At 52.6% G+C, this 21614-nt stretch overlaps 3 protein-coding genes across 3 annotated transcripts; 2 read left to right on the forward strand and 1 right to left on the reverse strand.

Moving 5' to 3' along the window:
- Positions 1-536: 536 nt before the first annotated feature.
- Positions 537-2374, reverse strand: GT037_006743 (uncharacterized protein; the record flags this gene model as incomplete). The annotated part of the gene is made up of 3 exons (XM_038931790.1): positions 537-1095; positions 1562-2265; positions 2315-2374. The coding sequence occupies 3 exons, from the start codon at positions 2372-2374 to the stop codon at positions 537-539; spliced, it is 1323 nt and encodes a 440-aa protein (XP_038785262.1).
- A 490-nt stretch (positions 2375-2864) lies between these two features.
- Positions 2865-10393, forward strand: GT037_006744 (uncharacterized protein; the record flags this gene model as incomplete). The annotated part of the gene is made up of 10 exons (XM_038931791.1): positions 2865-3074; positions 3124-5124; positions 5173-5556; positions 6420-6611; positions 6693-6738; positions 6787-6842; positions 6890-7316; positions 7363-9403; positions 9452-9999; positions 10053-10393. 10 exons carry the CDS (start codon positions 2865-2867, stop codon positions 10391-10393), a joined length of 6246 nt encoding a protein of 2081 aa, XP_038785263.1.
- Positions 10394-12212: 1819 nt separating this feature from the next.
- Positions 12213-21383, forward strand: GT037_006745 (glycoside hydrolase family 3 protein; the record flags this gene model as incomplete). The annotated part of the gene is made up of 9 exons (XM_038931792.1): positions 12213-12452; positions 12765-12890; positions 12938-15216; positions 15274-15292; positions 16045-16348; positions 16402-17870; positions 17920-18390; positions 18678-20756; positions 20808-21383. The coding sequence occupies 9 exons, from the start codon at positions 12213-12215 to the stop codon at positions 21381-21383; spliced, it is 7563 nt and encodes a 2520-aa protein (XP_038785264.1).
- Between the last annotated feature and the right edge of the window lie 231 nt (positions 21384-21614).

Here is a 21614-nt window from a genome sequence, read left to right on the forward strand (position 1 = left end):
ACTTCTTCACTCACGGGAAGACTTCGGAACTTTGCCAATGTCGCTACTACATGACGTTCGTGATGTGGCGCACTGGTAGGAGGCATTCGTGAGAAAAGAGATCAACGCGCTTAGCTTTGGCTAACGCGGATGTGAGAGATGGGCTACCACTCTGCGCTAGTCCTCCGGTTCTCCTTTGAACTTCACGCACAACAGTGTCCGGACTTGCGATGTCAAAAGTACACTGATCTGTTATCATTATTGGTCAAGAGTGTTATTTGAATACGATCGGTGAGTTGACTTGAAGGTGAGAGACATGGAAGAGGCGGGTGGGAGCGAGGCTTTTGTGTACTCTGCAAATCTGATAAATGATTTAGTAGCGAGCGCAAGGGTTGTCCTTGACGACGAATGAGACAACTCATCGCCAGCAGCTCACATCTTCCACCTGGTTTCCAGTGACTGCTTTCATTACTCCACCCGACCACCCCCTAACTGTCAATTCCATGATGCAGGAGCCAACCATCGTCTCACTCCCCAGTCCGGATCTATGAATTCTCTCAACCTTCAATTTCCCATTCGTCGGCAAAGAACTCTGCAATGTTTCCCGCTGCCCGTGGACCCACTGCGCCTTCCAGTTTCTTCATACAGCCGGCCGCACCAGATGCAGCACCCAGAGCTAGCATCGCAAGCTCCCTCACACTACCCACAACGTCACTTAGAGCAATGACCTGTGCTTCGTCCAGTGGCGGCTCAGTCGTGCAGTGGGGGAGTAGACCATTGACTGCATTGACGACACGCGCTGGTTGGCGAGGTGGCGGCACAGAAGCTACGTTGTGAGATGGAAGCGGGATCCGGGCCTGGTGTTGTTGCTGAAAGTAGAGCTGGGTACTGTCCTGAATGTGGCCTATTGCGCTGTTGGTTATACGAGAATATTGGTCATTTGCACCGTCTAATTGGGTGGAGACGACAACGTTGACAGGATGGGTAGTAACGTCTGGTGGATACGTGTTTGGAACTGCGGAGCGCTCCTTCTCATTTGAGATAGGTTTGGTCTTGTTGGTATAGTGTGAAACGTTCATGATGAGCGCAGGCGTGAAATGTCTTCGATATTGATCGCTATGAACGTGACGTTACAACAAATCAGTTCGCGTGGTCGTCAGAGGTGAGAGGTGAGAGATATGTGCGCTTGTTGTATATGTGATCGTCCCTGATGCTGTGGAGCTGAGCATGTTGTTGTGGAAGGCACGTAGACAGAGAGAGACAGAGCGACTAAGGGGGCATGAACGGGCCATAATAGAGACAGCTCATCAAAGAAAGAAGACCATTTGAGGCGTCTCTTTTGGATCTGATACATGCTTGATACATCGATGTAGACAACAATATCCTAGAAGCAACTGGATACATGCACAATATGCGTCATGAATTACAAACCGGGGAGGGGACTGTGAGCCAAATGCGTCTATTATGCCGAAAGGGTATCATGAGAGGAGATGATCGTAACGAAGTCTTTGATAAACCACAACAGTGTGGGCCTCTAAGCTCGACCTGAGAGGTACAGGATCGCCAGCCTGCGATTATTTACGCTTCCCGGGTATACATTCCCAAATCCTTATGCTGGGTTGGTTGCGTTGTAGGTGTCCCATTCGCAGTTTGCGCAGCATCTCCTTGAGTCTCGACGGGCACCGGCTTCGCCTCGGTGCTCACAGCTTCAATCTTGTCGTCTTCCTTCTTCCCAGTACCCTTCCAAAATCCCAGTAGCTTTGACGACACTGGCTCTGGATGTTTTGCTTTAAACTCCTCAAACTCGGCCTTGACCGCCTTGAGCTCAGCCTGCACCTCCTCCAAATCTTCTCTTATATCGTCTCTGGCATTCTTGGCCTTTCTTCTTTGCCGCCATTGCTCAACAAGAATCACAGCAATACCGACGGCGAATATGAAGGTTTCAGCAGCGAAGTTGGCACCCATCTCGATGGCCTTTTGTTCGGACAGAGGTCGTATGCGTGGCTTGATCCTCTCCTCAGCCTTTTTCTTGATCGCATCTCGCTCTTTCTCTGTGAGAGCTTCCTCTGCCTTCATTTCCTCTTCGGTGAGGACCGTGGGTGCCGCTGCTTTTTTGCGCGCAGCCTCTGCTAGGGCGACTTCTTTCTTGATTTGCCTGTCTATGACAGCGGGGTCCTGCAGCAGGCCGAGGCGCATGCGCATATCCACGCGATGCAGGCCTTGGGCGAATTTGACGCATATTCGACGAAATCGGTCGTGTTCGTGGGCATTGCGTTTGATGGCGTTCTGGACGACATCAGCTAAGGCTATACATGTCAGAAGCTAACAAACGTACTGCTACGGGCTTTGCGAGAGTCCGGACGAACAGCGACGTAACTTTGAGCGTGAGAGACATAATCGGTTACGAGAGCGTTTCGGAAGGCTGTGGGGAGGTATGGGGGTAATTGACCGGCGAGCGGTTTTTCATTTCAAGCCTCATACGAACAGACACATGTAGAGAGCTGGATAGCGGTTCGTGGTTAAATCAACGGTGGTGTTGAACATGGCTGCAGGTTCGATGTTCGAATCGATGCTGCCTTGGGCTGGCCGGAGATCCACCGACGGCAATGGCTTTTGAGAGTGGGACTAGCATCTCAGCGACAACGCGGGATGCATGACGAGATGCATGGACAGCTCACAGTACTAATTCAAAACAGTCTTGGTTTGCCCTGCACCATCTCAAGTGCAAGTTTGTGCAAGGCCGCGTGCATCGAGCGGACAGTGCCGGGCACCGATTGGCCGACAGCCCTAGCAACGACGCTAAGCGGGCCCTTGTTTACATGCCATCAACACTCTGCGACCTTGTTCTCGATTCCATCATCTCTCCAACTACCACCACCACGCCAATGTCTGCCTCGTCGATACACGCAGATGCCCCGCCGGCCGTGGTCCAGGATCCAGAGGGACTCCAATATGAAACGGGAGCACAGCTCGGCAAAGGCGGCTTCGCTATCTGCCATCGCGCGAAGCTGCTGGGTCATGAGCATCTCGGCAGCTCTACAGTCGCTCTGAAGATTGTCAAATCCAAAATGGAGCCTCCCAAGCTGGCGCAAAAGGTACAGAGAGCCTGGACACGGTGGACGCATGTTTGCTGACGCGCCTCAGTTTGTTACTGAATTACAGATCCACTCGAAGCTATCCCATCCCAACATCGTCGAGTTCTTCCGCGCCTTTTCTTTCGAATCAAGCACCTATGTTGTCTTGGAGCTATGCGAAAACGGTTCCCTAGCCGATGCGATCAAGAAGCGCAAATATTTCACCATGCCTGAGATTAGGCGATTCATGATCCAGACATGCGGCGCAATCAAATACCTACACCAACGGAACATCGTACACCGCGATCTCAAGACAGGCAACCTCTTCCTCGACCGCGACATGAACGTCAAAGTCGGCGACTTTGGTCTTGCTGCGCTATTGGTGTCACAGAGCGACTATGGGGCGATCCGTCGGACAACCATGTGCGGCACACCCAACTACCTTGCCCCAGAGGTCTTGGAGAAGACAGGCAAAGGTCATGACGAGAAGGTGGACCTATGGGCTATTGGAATCATGATGTACACACTGGCGGTCGGAAGAGCGCCATTCCATGCCGCCAAGCGCGAGGACATTTACCGGAAGTTGAAGGCTCGCGAATACACTTGGCCAGACCTGGCCAGGTTTGCCAATGAAATCACCGACGACCTCCGCGACATCGTTTCGTTATTGTTGGTGCACGAAGACGAGCGACCGACTCCCGACCAGATCGTAGCGCACCCATTCTTCAAACTGGGCTACATTCCGTTGGAACTAGACAGCGGATGCACCTCCCGCGTACCGAAGTGGCCGAAGAACCGCCCGCCGACAGCATCGACAATCAGACGTGGATATACCGAGGAATGGTGGCAGCTTTGCAAGTCCTCGTCCGTCGGCGAGTACGAACAAGGAAAAGCATTTGGAACCTACGGTCGCAGGACGAACAAGACTGTCGCGAGGGACTGCCAAAAGGAGATCGAAGCTGGCAAACAGCCAAACATACCCTTCTCCAAAGACGTCGTATATGTACCTTTCCCCGCCCGTGTGCAATGGCCGCATCTGCCAACAGGAGGACTCAGTGAAATATCGGAGGAGAAAGAATCGTCACTAGAAAGTCAAGCTCTCTCAGAAACTACCGGAAATGAGCGGACAAAGAGTCGTGTGGTTAGGGCTCCGAGACGAGAGCAACAGCCGATGCAGACATTAAAAGAAAACGTGGAGCCGGTACAGGAGCCTGAGCCTGCGCACAGAATACTGGACAAACAGCCGACCCGATTGAGGGCAGCGCGCAAGATCTCGAACCCTGGCCGTGTCACTGCGAATACGGCTTCCGCGCCAGCTCCCCTACGCGTCCCTCGAGAGGCAAGAACATCCACGCGAGCACGGACAGCGAAGGAGAGCGCAAAAGAAGCACCAAAGACGACATCAAACGGACTGCCTGATCTCCCACCTTTGCGAGTCACCAAGACGAGTGTTGGAGAGAGCGACAAGCCGGAATCAGCGGCTCAAGCAACGTCGACGAAAAGTGCCGCTCGTTATCGAACCGTCAGCAATGACATGCCTGCCACCGATCCGGTGACTGTTTTGGCGCGCTTGATGACGTTCCGAGATAATCTTGAACGAGCTCTCGACAAGAAGCCTACGAAGTCGAGAAGAGATCAGCCACCGCAGTTGCCATTTGTTGCAAAATGGGTAGACTACAGCCGCAGGTATGGAGTTGGATACGTCCTCAATGATGGTAGTATTGGAACTCTCCTCTCAGCAGAGGAGCAGTACCCCGTTACCATCGCTTTTGCGACAGACGGATACAACCATCTACGGAAGGCCGGCGGCAACCGAGAGCTCGCCAAAAGCGTTGCACTGAATTACTACACGACCGTCAAGAAGGATCGAGGACTATCGCAGATTGAGGTACTAGAATCGCGGCGAGTTGAGGAGATTCGGACTGTTTGGCACAAGTTTGGAAAGTACATGTGTGCGACGTTTGGTGATGAAGAAAAGCCGCTCAGGAAAGATCCCCGCGTAAACTTTGTTCGATTTTATCAACGTCTGGGTAACGTCGGGATCTGGGGTTTCGACGATGGCTCTTTCCAAGTAAGTGCTTCTGATACGTACACCAAAGCTCATCTAACAATTTCCCAGTTCAACTTTCCTGATCACACGAAGCTCGTTCTATCGTCGGACGCAGGCTATGGACATTTCCTTTGCCTACCACTTGATGCAACGTCTCTCCTCGAAGAGACTGGAAATGTGCCATGGAAGCACGTTAAAGCTCGAGCACATCTGCGAGGCTCATTGCAACAGCTTCTATACGGCTCAGCCGACAAGGAGGACAGTTACAAAGAGCTTACAGAGGGCAATCTCCTCCGCGCAAAGATCGAATTCATCTATGCTGTAGTCTCGGAGTGGTGTCAAGAGGGAGGATTAGGCTGCCTCGTGGATCCCAAGGTGTACTCCTGGGGGGGTCCCCAGCTGGAAGAGTCCAAGCGTTTGGACTGGGCGAGTGTAGGGCGTTTTGGTGGTGATGTTTTCTCATGATGATTGAATGACCAGCTTCAAGGCTAAAGCGATGGCGTTTGTGGGATTTGGGACATTTTTATTAGGCACTGGGCATTTCCATGGCGTCTGTGCTATTGAGCAGTGCTGTTCGCTTTCGTTCGAACACTCATTCCTGACGGATTGCACGTTGGGGCGTTTCCTCGTAGCGGTAACCTTGAATACGACTGAACACGCATCTGGTCACGAACACCAAGATATTGGTGCCTAATGCCTAAAACTGTGACACGTCACGAGAAATTAAGCGTACGCGGCAGACTCGGGCTGTCCTTGTGTTGCGCTTCTGCTGCGACAGTGATTGATGCGGAAGCTGGGCCGAGCCTGGATGGGTCACACCGACGGTGATTGAATGGTGCAGCAACGTGAGCGTCGGCGGTGATGGTGGAAGCAAAGCAACCATGATGAATAACAGTCTCACCTGTGCAGGCCGGCAGGACATGGAGGTGAGGCAAGATTACGAAGATATTCCAGCCGCCGCGGCAGCGTACGCGTACTCCGTACTGGAATAACTGTGGCTGTGCGGAATGGGGCGAGTACCCATTCCGAAGCGCCCGATTCCACGTCCAGGGCTCTGACGTTGGCCTGTCTCCAACAACCGCATTGCAGCCATCTTTAGACACCCACACCTTGGAGCGGCTGCTCTCTCCATAGCGACCCTACCTGGCTTTGCCGTCTATTGTTTGAATATTTGCTGCACCCTGGACTCAGCAGCACACTTACTACCCCACTGGCCGGCTTAAGCTACAGGTCCCAGCTCGACGTCGGGCACCAATCATGGTAAGAGGCACAAGGACGTGGATGGAGGAATATCTGCTCACACATTCCTGGTGTAGGGGAAAACCAACCGCGCCGCGCGCAAAGCCGGAGGAGGCGCCCAGCCAAAGGCCCAGTTCGCAACCAAGGCCGTCTTCGAGACCACCAAGAAGAAGGAAGTCGGTGTGTCGGATCTCACCTTGATTAGCAAGGTCTCCAATGAGGCCATCAATGAGAACCTGAAGAAGCGCTTCGAAAATGGCGAGATATACGTGCGTCGACCCGCTTGCGCCAGCCCCGCGTCGCACACATGTGCAGCGATAGACAAGGACAACGACTGACTATGGGCGCAGACATACATTGGACATGTGTTGGTCTCGGTCAACCCGTTCCGCGACTGTACGTACGAGGATTTGCGCTTGCGAGAGGCATGCTGACAAGTGGCAGTGGGCATATACACCGACCAAGTGCTGGAGAGCTACAAGGGCAAGAACAGGCTGGAGGTGCGGTGTGTGTCCCTCCACCGGCACGCAGAGCTAACGAGACACAGGTGCCCCCTCACGTCTTCGCAATCGCCGAGTCCGCCTACTACAATATGAACGCATACAAGGAGAATCAATGTGTCATCATTTCTGGCGAATCAGGAGCAGGAAAGACAGAAGCAGCGAAGCGACTTATGCAGTACATCGCCAACGTCTCGGGAGGCAGCAACTCGTCTATCCAGGAGATCAAAGACATGGTGCTGGCCACCAACCCTTTACTCGAATCCTTCGGAAACGCAAAGACGCTGAGAAACAACAACTCGTCGCGCTTCGGAAAATACCTCGAGATCCACTTCAATGCGCAAGGAGAGCCAGTGGGAGCAAACATCAACAACTACCTACTTGAGAAGACGCGGGTGACTGGTCAGATCACAAACGAGCGCAACTTCCATATCTTCTACCAGTTCACAAAAGCCGCATCCTCGCAATACAGAGGTATAGTACACCTCCGTAGACCATTAACCTGTCCTGACACGAACAGAAATCTTCGGCCTACAACAACCGCAAGCCTACCTGTACACGAGTAAATCTAAATGCTTCGACGTCCCAGGAATCGACGATCATGCCGAGTTCGACGACACCCTGAATGCCATGAAGGTCATTGGACTACCACAAGCCGAGCAGGACAACATCTTCCGAATGCTTGCAGCAATTCTGTGGCTAGGAAACGTAACGTTCCGCGAGGATGATTCTGGCAACGCAGCCATTGTGGACCAGTCAGTCGTAGATTTCGTGGCTTATCTCCTCGAAGTAGACTCGGCGCATGTCAACAAAGCCCTTACCATTCGTGTTATGGAGACGAGTCGAGGAGGACGACGGGGTTCCGTATATGACGTACCTCTGAACTGCGCGCAAGCGGGCGCAGTCCGAGACGCGCTTTCAAAGGGAATATACTTTAACCTTTTCGACTGGATCGTGGAACGCGTCAATGTTTCCTTGAAGGCCCGAGGCGCGACCGCCCAATCCATTGGTATCTTGGACATTTACGGTTTCGAGATCTTCGAAAAGAACAGCTTCGAGCAATTGTGCATCAACTACGTCAACGAGAAACTACAACAGATCTTCATCCAATTGACGCTCAAGGCGGAGCAAGAAGAGTACGAGCGCGAGCAGATCAAGTGGACGCCCATCAAGTATTTTGACAACAAGATTGTGTGCGATTTGATCGAGGAGAAGCGGCCACCAGGTGTCTTTGCTGCCCTGAACGACGCCTGTGCAACAGCCCATGCCGACCCAACCGCCGCGGATCAAACTTTCGTCCAGAGACTAAACGCTCTATCGTCGAACCCCAACTTCACGCCTCGTCAGGGTCAGTTCGTCATCAAGCACTATGCTGGTGAAGTCTCGTACGCGATTGATGGCATGACCGACAAGAACAAAGACCAGCTACTAAAGGACCTGCTAAACCTGCTCGGACAGAGTAGCAACACTTTTGTACATACGCTCTTCCCGAACCAGGTAGACCAGGACAACAGGCGGCGACCCCCGACGGCTGGAGATAAGATCAAGGCCTCTGCGAACGACCTAGTAACGACTTTGATGCAAGCTCGTCCGTCCTACATCCGTACCATCAAGCCCAACGAAAACAAGTCGCCCAAGGAATTCACCGATGCCAACGTACTTCATCAGGTCAAATACTTGGGTCTTCAAGAGAACGTGCGCATTCGAAGAGCCGGATTCGCATCACGTCAAACCTTCGATAAGTTTGTGGAACGGTTCTTCTTGTTGTCACCCAAGTGTTCGTATGCCGGAGAGTACACTTGGACTGGGGATTACGAGACCGGAGCGAAACAGATCTTGAAAGATACCAATATTCCAGCGGAGGAATTCCAGATCGGTACAACAAAGGTGTTCATCAAGACACCTGAGACGCTGTTCGCCTTGGAGACAATGCGCGACAAATACTGGCATAACATGGCTATTCGCATTCAGCGTGCATGGAGAAACTACCTGCGATACCGAACAGAGTGTGCAGTACGGATCCAGCGGTTCTGGCGAAAGCTCAACGGAGGCAAAGAATTCATCGAATGGCGAGACCAAGGGCACAAGATCCTCCAAGGCCGTAAAGAGCGCAGGAGGTATAGTTTGATTGGTTCCCGAAGATTCATGGGCGACTATCTCGGTATTGGCAACAAAGGTGGCCCTGGTGAGGTCATTGCTGGTGCTATTGGTATATCCTCGAATGAGGAGGTACCATTCTCATGTAGAGCGGAGGTGCTTGTCTCGAAACTTGGTCGATCGAGTAAACCAGAAGCTCGCTCGCTGATCCTCACGAAGAAGAACGTCTACCTCGTCAAGCAGGTCATGGTGAATCGCCAAGTTCAGATTCAGGCCGAGAGGACGATACCTGTGGGCGCGATCAAGATGATTAGTTGTTCTACACTCAAGGACGACTGGTTCTCGATCGGTGCTGGGTCACCCACTGAACCTGATCCGCTCGTGAACTGCGTTTTTAAGACAGAGTTCTTCACTCAGCTGACGAACGTGTTGCGGGGCTCACTGACACTTCAGATAGGCGAGACGTAGGTAAAACAGTTCATTTGCATCTGAAAGTTGCTGACACAAAGTAGGATTCAGTACAATAAGAAGCCTGGCAAGCCGGCCCAAGTCAAGGTCGTCAAAGATCCCGCAGTGCCAAGAGACGACCTGTACAAAAGTGGCACCATCCACACTGGACCAGGAGAGCCACCCAACTCTGTCTCTAAACCCACACCAAAAGGCAAGCAGATCGCTGCAAAGCCCATCACAAAGGGTAAGTTGTTGCGGCCCGGTGGCCCTGGTGGAGGCCCCTCAAAGCTTGCCTCTCGTCCAGCACAACCGAGAGCTGTGCCCACGCCTGCCGCTGCGCAACCGAGAGCTGTACCTCAGCCAGAAGTGTCGCAAGCCAGACCCGTTCCTGCACCGGTCGCTGCCTTGTCAAATGGCATGGGCTCTCACGCGCGTACCGCGTCAGCCGGTTCATCGCGCACGCCCCCTCCGCCTCCTCCGCCGCCACCAGCGCCAGCTCAACCAAAAGAGCCTCGGTACAAGGCGCTGTATGACTTTGCAGGTCAGAGTGCTGGAGAGCTGAGTCTCGGGAAAGACGAGATCATCCTGGTCACCCAGAAGGAGGGCAATGGTGCGTATACCCTGATCTACGGATGAATTGACATACTAACGAACATGTGACAGGTTGGTGGCTAGCATCCCGTCTTGACAAGTCCGCTTCCGGTTGGGCACCTTCTGCGTACCTTGAGGAAGTTGTCCAACGTGCTGCCGCTCCGCCTCCACCTCCAGCGCCACCTGCCCGCCCAGCGAACGGCAAGCCCAAGCCTCCGGCTCCGCCTGCCAAACGTCCTGCCGCTAGAAAGGCTGTCAACGGTGACTCTGGGCGGGACAGTGGGTACAGTGGTAGTGGAGGTAGCACCATGGAGAGTGCGAGAGATAGTAGTGGCAGCATCGCTGGTGGACTAGCAGAGGCACTTAGACAGCGACAGGCCGCTATGCATGGAAGGAAACAGGATGATTGGTAGATTCAAATTCAATGCATCACCAGAGATGCTAATGTGGAGAATAGAGGACTACGTTGAAAAACCACTTGATCGATGAATGAGCAATCATATAGAACAACAGTGTATAGTCATTGTTTACTTGTGTTCATATTGTAATTGCGGCATGAGCATCAAAGTGATAGTTTTGGTTATGCACTGTCTCATACAAGAGACCTCAAAGTGCACTACACGAGTCTTGTTGCATACATTGATGCGCTTCAATATTCGGCCCAGTACCCTCTAGGATCTCACTAATAACGTGTATACTGGCCAATATGCTCTAACATCATTGCCCAGTTATATTGGTACACCATGATACCTTCATCGTATCGCAGGGCAAGATTACATGTGATCTCGGGTCTAGGGAAGCTCAAAATTACTGCGATTGAGGAGTCGGAAGGTGATGCGGATCACGCTTCCGGAGTCACCTGCCACAGGTGGTCTTTTCAACACCAACAGAATACAGCGCTTTGCATCTCAACGAAGTACTTGCTAGTACCAGCTTTTGGTACTTGTAAGAATGCGAAGTGATTACAATAAATTGCTTTAGTGCCTTTTCATTTGCTGGCCTTCCAACGATGTTCCGACTGATTCGTTCATGTGCCGTGTGCCAGATATCGTGATGGTAGAATGTTATCAGGCGGTGCGTGAGTCGATAGCCGACCTTGACAGTAGTTTCTGAATAGATTCGAAGCTTTAACGGAATACGAATTCGCATATGAAAGTGCGGTCAAGATATCCAGGCTTCGCGACGATCATGGTCGCTTGGAGTTCAATCACAGCATCTTGCGCACGTGCTGTGTTGGTGGGGTAAGAACCATCAACATCCAGACGTTTCCATTCCGACTCTCTGGTCTGGTAGTCGCTCTCAACGTCCGATTCCTTCGATCAACCACAATCAACGGACGCTTGGCCCCCGGAGGACACTTGGTCAGCGTGATATGCACGCCAGGATGCAGACGGTTCACTGGCCCGGGTTCCCGCTAACATACCCGCCTCTCGGGCCGCTACAACCTCACTACGAAATTTCCCACCACTGATTGGTATGCAACTGCTCTCTATCATCCTTTGACTGCCTAATTTGCCCTTCGGAATCTGCTCAACTGCCACTTAGACTAGCCTCGGATGTTCAGGTCCGCCGTGTCTACTGTCCAACAAAGAAGGCGACGAATCAGGCCCCACGCTGCTTACCCCAAGAAAAGAATGTCTCGCTGAGCGGCATCAACTTGCATGCCTGGTCTACGTGTCAGCTGTTTTGTCATTGTACTTGCACGATGTGTCTGGCTCTTACCTGCTCATAGTCTGCAGCATGGTGGAGAAGCAGGCATTGCTATCATACTCTTCGCGTTACTCTCGGATTTCGCCACAAGGAGCCGTCATGACGGATCTAGATTGAAATCACACATGAGCCTCCTTCCTGGCGACAGATCGAGACGGGCGCGTTAACTTCGGTTGATTGCCCCCGCCGACCAATAACACTTACCTTGTAGATCTGAGACGACGTGCCTGCGAGCCGTGGCTAGGATAAGGCTTGTTTCCAATAGATCCGGTACTCCAGCGCTTTGTCTGGGTCCATGCGTCAAGAGAGACAATCGTTACCAGCGCTGCGCAAGTACTAAAGGATGACAATCTACTTCGATTGACTTCCTCTGAGTCTGCTGCATCTCGGGCTTGTCATCCTTCTCTCGCTTACGTCTTCTTTCAACCCATCTTTCGTTACCGCGTCGGCTGCAGTGGCAAGAAGCGCGGTAATTCGCTCTACTACTCCGCGTATTGGATGCTTAATTCTGGTTGATCTGCAATGGCTACCATCAACATAGGAAACGCTAGCCCGACAGAAGATATCAGACAGTACGACATAAAACACGCCGCTATCCACATCCAACCGGTGACTCTCGATACGCCAACATTGACACCTGCCGCAACACCAGAGGACGCTTCACCGGCAGAAGAAACAATGGCGGGCAAGAAGATATACTCGATGGAGCGACCGGACGACAGGGCAAGACAACTCGCGGCGAAGCTGACTTTAGAAGAACAGGTACGTTCTTCCTCACTCTGATAAAAGAGATCCTTGAGACTTTAGCGTTCTACACGGACAAGCACAATGAGAATTCATGCAAGCTTCCTTCAAGGATTTTTTTTGGATGTCTTTCCAGGAGTCAAATCATTCGCCAGCAGCAACATTCCGACTTGAATTATATCTGCGGCAGAAAGCCTAGCGAGATTGGCTTCCGAAGATTGACTTTCAGAATCAATGGCTTTTTCTATTCGCTTAAGACCCCACCTGACCTCGTTAATCTATTTCAAAAGCCGAAGCAGCCTCGGGATTGAGTCGAGCTGACCATTCCAGATCTCACTGCTTGCAGGAGCGGACTTCTGGCGGACAGTAGCCATACCCGAGAAGGGCATACCGTCAATCAAGACATCTGACGGGCCCAATGGCGCTCGAGGAGAGTTCTTCACCAACGGCACACCTGTACGCACTCCGGCTTGGCACTGCTTGTTTCACGCTGACAAAGCTAGGCTGCCCTGTTCCCTTGCGGCATATCCATGGCTTCCACGTGGAACGTGGATATGATCGAGGAGATCGGCCGTCATCTGGGAGAAGAATCGAAGGCACGTGGCGCTCACGTATTGCTTGCACCCACGGTGTGCATGCACCGATCCCCTCTCGGTGGCCGCAACTTCGAGTCGTATTCTGAAGATCCTTTCCTTACCGGAAAGCTTGCTGCATCGTATGTTCGCGGTCTCCAGAGCAAAGGTGTCGCCGCTACGATTAAACATTTCCTTGGCAACGAGCAAGAAACTGAGCGACAGGCATACGATGCCATCATTGCTGAGAGGCCTTTGCGTGAAATCTACCTGAAACCCTTCGAGATAGCTGTTCGAGACGCATCACCATGGGCGCTCATGAGTGCTTACAACATGATCAATGGTATTCACGCTGACGAGTATGAGCATTCGATCAAGGAGGTCCTTCGAGGGGAGTGGAAGTGGAATGGTGCAATCATTTCTGATTGGACCGGCACATATGCGACTGCACCGTCAATAAGAGCTGGTGTTGACATTGAGATGCCAGGACCATCAAAGTGGCGCAAAGTCGAGCAAGTTAAGGAGTGTTTAGAGAATGGCGAGCTAACTCATGGTGATATTGAAGAATCGGCCGCCAGAGTTTTATATCTCGTGGATCGTGTCAAGGGGCTAAACAACATGACACCCGAAGAGCCAGAGCAGTCTATCGACAACGTTGAGACACGGAACCTTATTCTTCAAGCTGGTATTGAGGGATTGACGCTTCTGAAGAACGAGAACAATGTGCTTCCCATCAAGAACGCGAAGAAGATTGCGATGATCGGGCCGAATGTCAAGCGAGCTATCGCCAGTGGAGGGGGAAGTGCAGGTCTCAATCCCTATTACAACGTTACCCCTTGGCAAGGCCTTCAAAATCGATTCGACGGCGAGATTACGTTTGCCCAAGGCTGCGACAGCTCCAAATGGCTACCGCTCGCCTCCCCGTACTGCCAATCCAATGGCGAAACCGGTGTGCAACTAGAGTACTACAAGGGCGACAGATTCGGGGGTGAGCCAGCGGTCATTCAGCACAAAGTCAGCACAGATTTGTGGCTGTGGGACTCTGCGCCAATGGAACTTCTTCCAGACTTCTCCTTTAAAGTCAAGACTACACTCACTCCCAAGTCGACCGGTAACCACAGTTTTAGCTTTGCTTCAGTTGGACCAGGGCGCATGTTCATCAATGGCGACATTTTCATTGACAACTGGGATTGGACTCAAGAGGGTGAGGCTATGTTCTCTGCTTCAGAGGATGTACTCAAGTCAATCCACCTGGAGGCAGGCAAGTCAGTGGAAATTCTGATTGAAAGCACCAACGAAGTACGGCCTGCATCGAAAGTTTCGGTCATCGGTCGTCGCCACGACTATGGTGGCTGTCGGATTGGCTACCAAGAGGAGGACAAGATAGATCGTTTGCAAGAAGCTGCTGATACAGCGCGCGACGCAGATGTCGCTGTAGTTGTTGTTGGGCTTGACGCCGAGTGGGAATCAGAGGGTTACGACAGACAAACGATGGATCTTCCGAAGAACGGCTCGCAAGATCGCCTGATCGAAGCTGTTCTAGCTGCCAACCCACGCACCGTCGTCGTCAATCAATCCGGAACACCTATTACCATGCCATGGGTACAGAAGGCACCAGCCATCCTCCAGGCATGGTACCAAGGACAGGAAGCCGGAAATGCTCTTGCGGATGTACTACTGGGCAAAAGTAGCCCTAGTGGGAAACTGCCAACGACTTTCCCTGTTCGGATTGAAGACAATCCTGCGTACCACAACTGGCCTGGCGAGAACTTGAAGACCGTCTATGGCGAGGGGATTTACGTGGGCTACAGGCATTATGAGCGTTCCAAGATCGCACCACTCTTTGCCTTTGGACACGGTCTTACATACACCACTTTCGAATACAAAACACCAAGCGCTAGCGATACTGTGCTTCAAGAGGACGGAGAGATCATTATCACGGTACCAGTCACCAACAGCGGCTCAGTAGCGGCGCATGAGATTGTTCAGGCATACGTAAAAGACGTCAAGTCGACACTCCCACGTCCCGAGAAAGAACTTCAGGCTTTCGGCAAGGTATTCTTGCAGCCTGGCGAAACGAAAGACGTAATCTTGACGCTCAACAAGTACTCCGTCGGATACTTCGACACAAGTCTCGGCCAGACAGGTGCTTGGATTGCAGAGGAAGGAGAATTTGAAGTGTTGATTGGTGCCAGCAGTGCTGATATCAGGTAACATTGCCACTCGCTCGATAAATACAAATGGGAATTCACTAACACATGCTACAGGTCGAAACTGAACTTCGAGGTTAAGGAGAGTTTTCAGTGGATCTTTTGATGCAATTGTGGCGTAGCATTAGAGAATATCTGTCAACGAATACCACGAGTCTTCTTATGTTGGTTGTTCTGAGGCGTCTCTGGTAGGAATGGATGATGGTCATTACACTGAGTTCAGCGAGTGAAGTCTCGTGCATTGAATACACATATTTGCATGCTTTGAACTGAATTCATAGGTAAATATTGTGAATTCGCCAGTCTGATAATATGCGACAAGCCAAAGACGTCAAGCTGGGCGACTTCGGCAGACGGCACCTTTTTTGACAAGGCTGACGGCCGAGTGGCTCGGCAATATGACGCGCTGAGTTTCTGAATTTCTGCCACCGCCTTGCGGGCCGACGATAATCCACACGGTCCCTGAACAAGGCCTTGGTTGATCAGAACGCATCATCCCCAGACTGTCCCTAGGCTATTGCGCTTTTCGAAGCAACCGAGACTGTCGCGTACATCTCCAGCTCCGTGTAATCCCCTTTCGGCGTTCGGCTCACGCGACTTCGGCAACCGTGCCAGCTACAGCCGCGCTTTTGCTCCTGATCAACAGCGGGCGACCAACTTCTGGAATCGAACCACACCACATCTATCAAGCTTCGCACATTACCACAAGCCGTCCATGAGCTCCAGCAGCCTTTGATCCGCTCAAAACACGACGACGCGACCCCCGAATCGGTCACGTAAGCTTCCTTATCGCCGGCGAGCCTGGTAAAGCCGAGGACATGAATCCAGCGCATCGTGACGGGTGGCCGCCGTCGCAGGCGGCCGCAGGTGGACAGGGTCAGCAGCAAACAGAGCAGGGCCAAGGACAGGCGTCGCGACCTCTGGGTCCCTATGGGTGCGTACTCGCCTCCCGCTCTCTCCTCCATAACAGACACGATGGGCGAAGATGCTTCTGAGCTCCTCTTCGCACCACTATTTGATTGTATTCAAGCTGACTTTGCGAGCGATGACAGGCCAAACAACGCGACTCCACAGGGTCCTCCACATGCGTCACCCGCACAGGGTTCTGGACCAGTACTCCCACCACCATCTGGTATGTCGCACAGGCAATCGACGCGCCAGTTCGCATTGCTAACTCCATCACAGGTGGCGGGTATTACTCGTCAAACGCCGCGACGGCCCACAACCAGAACCTCCCCACACTTCCAGGGCTGACGGCGCAACCTCAGCACTCATCACCTCACATGTCCGCCCAACGACCGCCATCTTCAGACGCGGGAGCGCAGGCTCAACAAGGCCCCCAAGCCCCTCCATACTCGTTACCGGGCATATCGCAAACTCTCCAGCAGCAGCAGCAGCAACAACACTTGCCGACTTCGGAGCAGGCCAGTGCCGACAGAGAGCGCGAGATGCGCGAACGCGAGACCAGAGACAGAGAGATGGATTCGCACGCACTGCACCAGCAAGAAGAGATTGTCAAGCGCGAGACGGAACAGCGGGATCGAGAGATCCATGAGCGACAGCAGCGCGAGCACGCTGCGCATCAAAACCACTCAGCGCCAATCCAAATACACCAGCCCGTGGCAGTAGCACCATCGACGCGAACGATACACGGTCCGAACGGTCTGTTGGGTCAATCGGGACCCATGAACGGACCCCTCGCGCCACCCATGGGTGGTCCCAACCCGAGTGGCCCCATGTATGGGAATGCGCCCGCGCAACATGAGCAGACTACACCACGCATGCAGCACGCGGTGCAGGCACCTACCCAGGCTCAGATGTTGATGCCTTTCGCCGGCCCTCCTGGATCTATGGCCATGGGTCAGGGACAGCAGCCAATCCTCAACGATGCCTTGAGCTATTTGGACCAGGTCAAGGTTCAGTTCGCAGACCACCCCGATGTATACAACCGATTCCTTGACATCATGAAAGACTTCAAGAGTGGTGCGATTGACACTCCGGGGGTCATTGAGAGGGTATCAACTCTTTTCGCGGGCAATCCGGCCTTGATCCAAGGCTTCAACACGTTTCTGCCACCCGGTTACAAGATTGAGTGTGGCACTAACGGTGACCCAAATGCCATTAGAGTGACGACGCCAATGGGTACCATGGTATCGACTATGCCTGCTCCAAGGCCGCTTTCACCGCCACGCAGCAGCGCCGTCAACGGTAGCAACGGTCCCCAACACGAAGGTACTTACTACGAGACTGCTCAGGGACGCCCTTGGCCCCAGCAACAGAGAGTTCAGGGACCTGAAGGACAGGAATCAATGTTTTCACCAAGCAACCGCACTCTCGGACAACCTCTGTATGGGCCGCAGCAGGGCCCGGCACCGCATTCGCCAGAGGCTACCTCACGTCCTCATCCTGACCCTGCCGGATCAGCCGCTGCGCTAGCCCACCAGCAAGAGCAGAGAGGAGTTTCTCAATTACAGAACGCAGTATCGGCTGCGACTGGTCGCTCAATGATGTCACCGAGTGTTGATCCAAGTACCTCATTGCAAGGACAAGCCATGAATGGTGCTGCTCAGCTCCCACAGATGGGTGGGGCGGCAGCTGAGAAGAGAGGGCCTGTTGAGTTCAACCATGCCATCAGCTATGTGAACAAAATCAAGGTAACTACGCTCTATGGACCTAGACATTGATGTACTAACAGTCACCTAGAATCGATTCGCAGCTCATCCTGACATCTACAAAAACTTTTTGGAGATACTACAGACCTATCAGCGAGAATCGAAACCCATCCAGGACGTATACGCCCAAGTGACCCACCTGTTCGGCGGCGCGCCCGATCTACTTGAGGACTTCAAGCAATTCCTTCCGGAATCGGCTGCTCAGCACAGGGCGCAACAGCAGGCTGCCAAGAATGCTGCCGAAGACGCAGTCATGCTCAGCAACGTACGAGGCGAATCAGGTTATGGCGCGGCCGCGAACCAACAAACTCCTGGTCGTGCGGATACATCTCGACTGCCACCGATGGGCAACTTTGCGCCTACACCTACCGCGAATCGCGACAACAAGAGGAAGCGCGACCGACAGGGGCCTGTGGCTGCGCCCATGCCCCCGTCCATGCCACAGGAACTACCGACCTCGAACGTTCGCGGCGGTTACAACAACCAGGGAAGCGTCAACAAGGTATGTGAAAGATCTTCCACTATTATGGGCAGGGTTAGGTCATGGCATTGTTTTTCTCTATGCGGCACGTGCATTGCCCATAAACTCTACCTTTTCCTTCCCTTTCCATGGTCATACCTTATTTTCATTCCAACGCTACCACATCACAAACATTGTCATCAAGACCACCATCACTATGCTTGATGGTGGGGCAAAATTCTGCGCTCATCTCAAACCGAGTTGAAATTTGGGTCTCTTCGGATTAAGTAGAAGACAACATAATGGGATCATCAGCTAACATGTTAAAGCGCGCGAAAACCGGACATGGCGCAAAGCAGGCAATTCCCGATGGTCCACCAGTGTCACCTACTCTGACACCTGCGCTGCCTGAGCCGATGCCACCGACGACTACTACGTCACCCAACCAAGATGAGCTTGCATTCTTTGACCGCGTCAAGAAATTTATCGGAAACAAGAACACGATGAATGAGTTCTTGAAGCTCTGCAATCTTTACTCGCAAGATCTGATCGACAAGCAATTGCTGATTTACCGCGCGGCATCATTCATCGGAGGAAACCAGGAACTGTATGCCTGGTTCAAGAAGTTCATGGGCGAAGATGAAGAGCAACAGAAGACCCGTCCAAAGACTGTAAACTCTCGTGTCTCGCTATCGAATTGTCGCAGCCTCGGTCCCAGCTATCGCCTGCTCCCTAGGCGTGAGCGCGAGCGTGTATGTAGCGGGCGCGACGAACTGTGCCGATCGGTCCTAAATGACGAGTGGGCGTCCCATCCGACATGGGCTTCCGAAGATTCTGGTTTTGTCGCCCATCGCAAGAACACGTTTGAAGAGGGCTTGCACCGAATCGAAGAGGAGCGCCATGACTACGATTTCAATATCGAGGCATGCAGCCGCACGATTCAACAGCTTGAACCAATCGCCAATCAGCTTCTTACGATGAAGCCGGAGGATAGGAATGGATTCACGCTACCGCCTGGACTTGGTGGACAGAGCGAAACAATCTACAAGCGGGTTATCATGAAGATCTACGGCCGCGACAGAGGAAAGGACGTGATTAAGGAGCTCTTCGCTATGCCCTGGAGCGTTGTTCCTGTACTTCTTCACAGGCTGAAGACTAAGCTTGAGGATTGGAAGGCCGCTCAGCGCGAGTGGGAGAAGGTCTGGCGCGATCAAACGCAGAAGATTTTCTGGAAATCCCTGGACCATCAGAGCATTACAGTCAAGCAGGCCGACAAGCGACAGTTCCAGCCCAAGTCACTCACAAACGAGATCCAAGTCCGGTACGAAGAACAGAAGCGACTTCAGCAGATTCAAGAGATATCGCAGCCGGACTACCAATTTGCCTTTTCCTTCAGAGACGAGGAGGTACTCTTCGACGTAGCTCGATTGATGCTCACCTTCGCCGACAACAACAACAGTGCCGACTTTGCCAAAGTTGTGCCTTTTATCAAAGAGTTCGTTCCTCTATTCTTTGGCATAGATACCGCCAAATTCGAGCAACGGGTACAGACGTCGGGACGCGATACACCAAACGATTCTGGCGAGGACACACCTTCTCCCGACGACGATGTCTCTCAGCGCTCGCAGAAAGGAAAGAAAGGCGACCTCCGCCGCACCATTCTCGACCCCAACAACAAGCCACGCAAGGACAAGGAAGACAGCGTTGCGTCGGCGAGTCGGGACAGTACTCCAGATACATCCGGCATGGACGATGAGGCTGCTGGCGACAGCTCGAACTCCAACCCTCATGCGGATCAACCAAAACGTGAATGGATAGAATATGTTACTACCCCCACGGCTTTTGGCGATAAGGAGTTCGAACATGAAGAACCATACCAACGCGTAGAGTTCAACATGTACTCGAATGCTTCCATCTACTGCTTCTTCCGCATGTTCGTCATGCTCTACGAAAGGTTGTTGAAGCTCAAAGAGAGTGAGGAGGAGGTCCGAAAGGTCATCAATCGGGCCAAAGAGCCCAAAGCAGCGCAGAAGTTGAAGATGCTTGACAAGCAGCCTGAAGACTTCTTCAAGGACACATCGTCATCAGCGAACTACTATCAACAGCTGCTCGACATGTTCACAGAACAGATATCTGGCGACGTGGACATGAACTTCATCGAGGAGACCCTACGCAGGTATTATCTTCAGATTGGATGGCAGCTATACTCGTTCGACAGGCTGCTCAGCTCGCTTGTCCGGTTTGCGCTCGCTGTAGTGAGTCACGATAACAAGGATAAGAGCCTTGATATCTACAACCTCTTCAGGAAGGACCGCGTCAACGATACTACAACTCACAAGAACGAGATTAGCTATAGAAAGGCGGTCGAGAAGTTTGCCAAGGATGCTGACACCTACCGTATCACATACGTAAGTCATCGCCTCGCCCATATCAACGACTATATATTAACACGTCTCCAGAACCCCACCAAGATGGAAGCACACGTACGCCTCTTCAAGAAGGATGACCCAACCTTTGAGTTCAACACGCTCGACCGAGTGAAGCGCTGGCGAGCATACGTCGCCTCCTACATGGCTGTGGAACCCACTGAGGAAGTTGACCTGTCTCGCGTACACTACCCTTACCTTAAGAAGCGCCTGGCCAGAACCGACGACCTCTCAGAGGAAGAACGATTTGATCACGTCAAGCATAGCGACAAGATCACAGTCTCCATCAGCCCCTCTGCTTACATCATGACCTTCATCAACAGCGAACCCTTCGGCACTGGTGGCGTTCAGTACTTTGTGCAGCCAGACGCCGTACGCGCGGGCCTGAGTGAGGCTGTACCGAAGCCGACTGAAGAGTACAAGAAGCTCAACGATGAACGGAGGGAGAGGGTCCAGGAGATCCTTGTCAGGAACAACAGCTGGATGAAGGATCTTAGCCGCGACGATGTAGATGCTAAGAAGGCCGCTTTCAAGAAGGATCTCGAGGAGCCTAGGAAGGTGGCTGATAATGAGGATGTGGACATGGATGGCGCGGACGGTTTCGATTAACTTCCTCGTCACTTGGTTTGCGAAGAGAAGGTTGGGTAGTGACGCCCATCGTTGTATCTTTGGCGTTGTGTGGACCTTGATGTCACAGTGCGATGAAGGGCTGGTGTCTACGATTTCTTGCGTTTTGATATCAACATGCTCGCGTTGCGCGTCCAGAGGAGTGCAGCAAACGGCGTGCCTTGCACAGCACGACATGGTTTTCTTCCGAGACGGCGCTGACGGCGTTTTCAA

This window comes from Alternaria burnsii, assembly GCF_013036055.1.
Source record: "Alternaria burnsii strain CBS107.38 chromosome Unknown 731, whole genome shotgun sequence".
Lineage (NCBI taxonomy): Eukaryota > Fungi > Ascomycota > Dothideomycetes > Pleosporales > Pleosporaceae > Alternaria > Alternaria burnsii.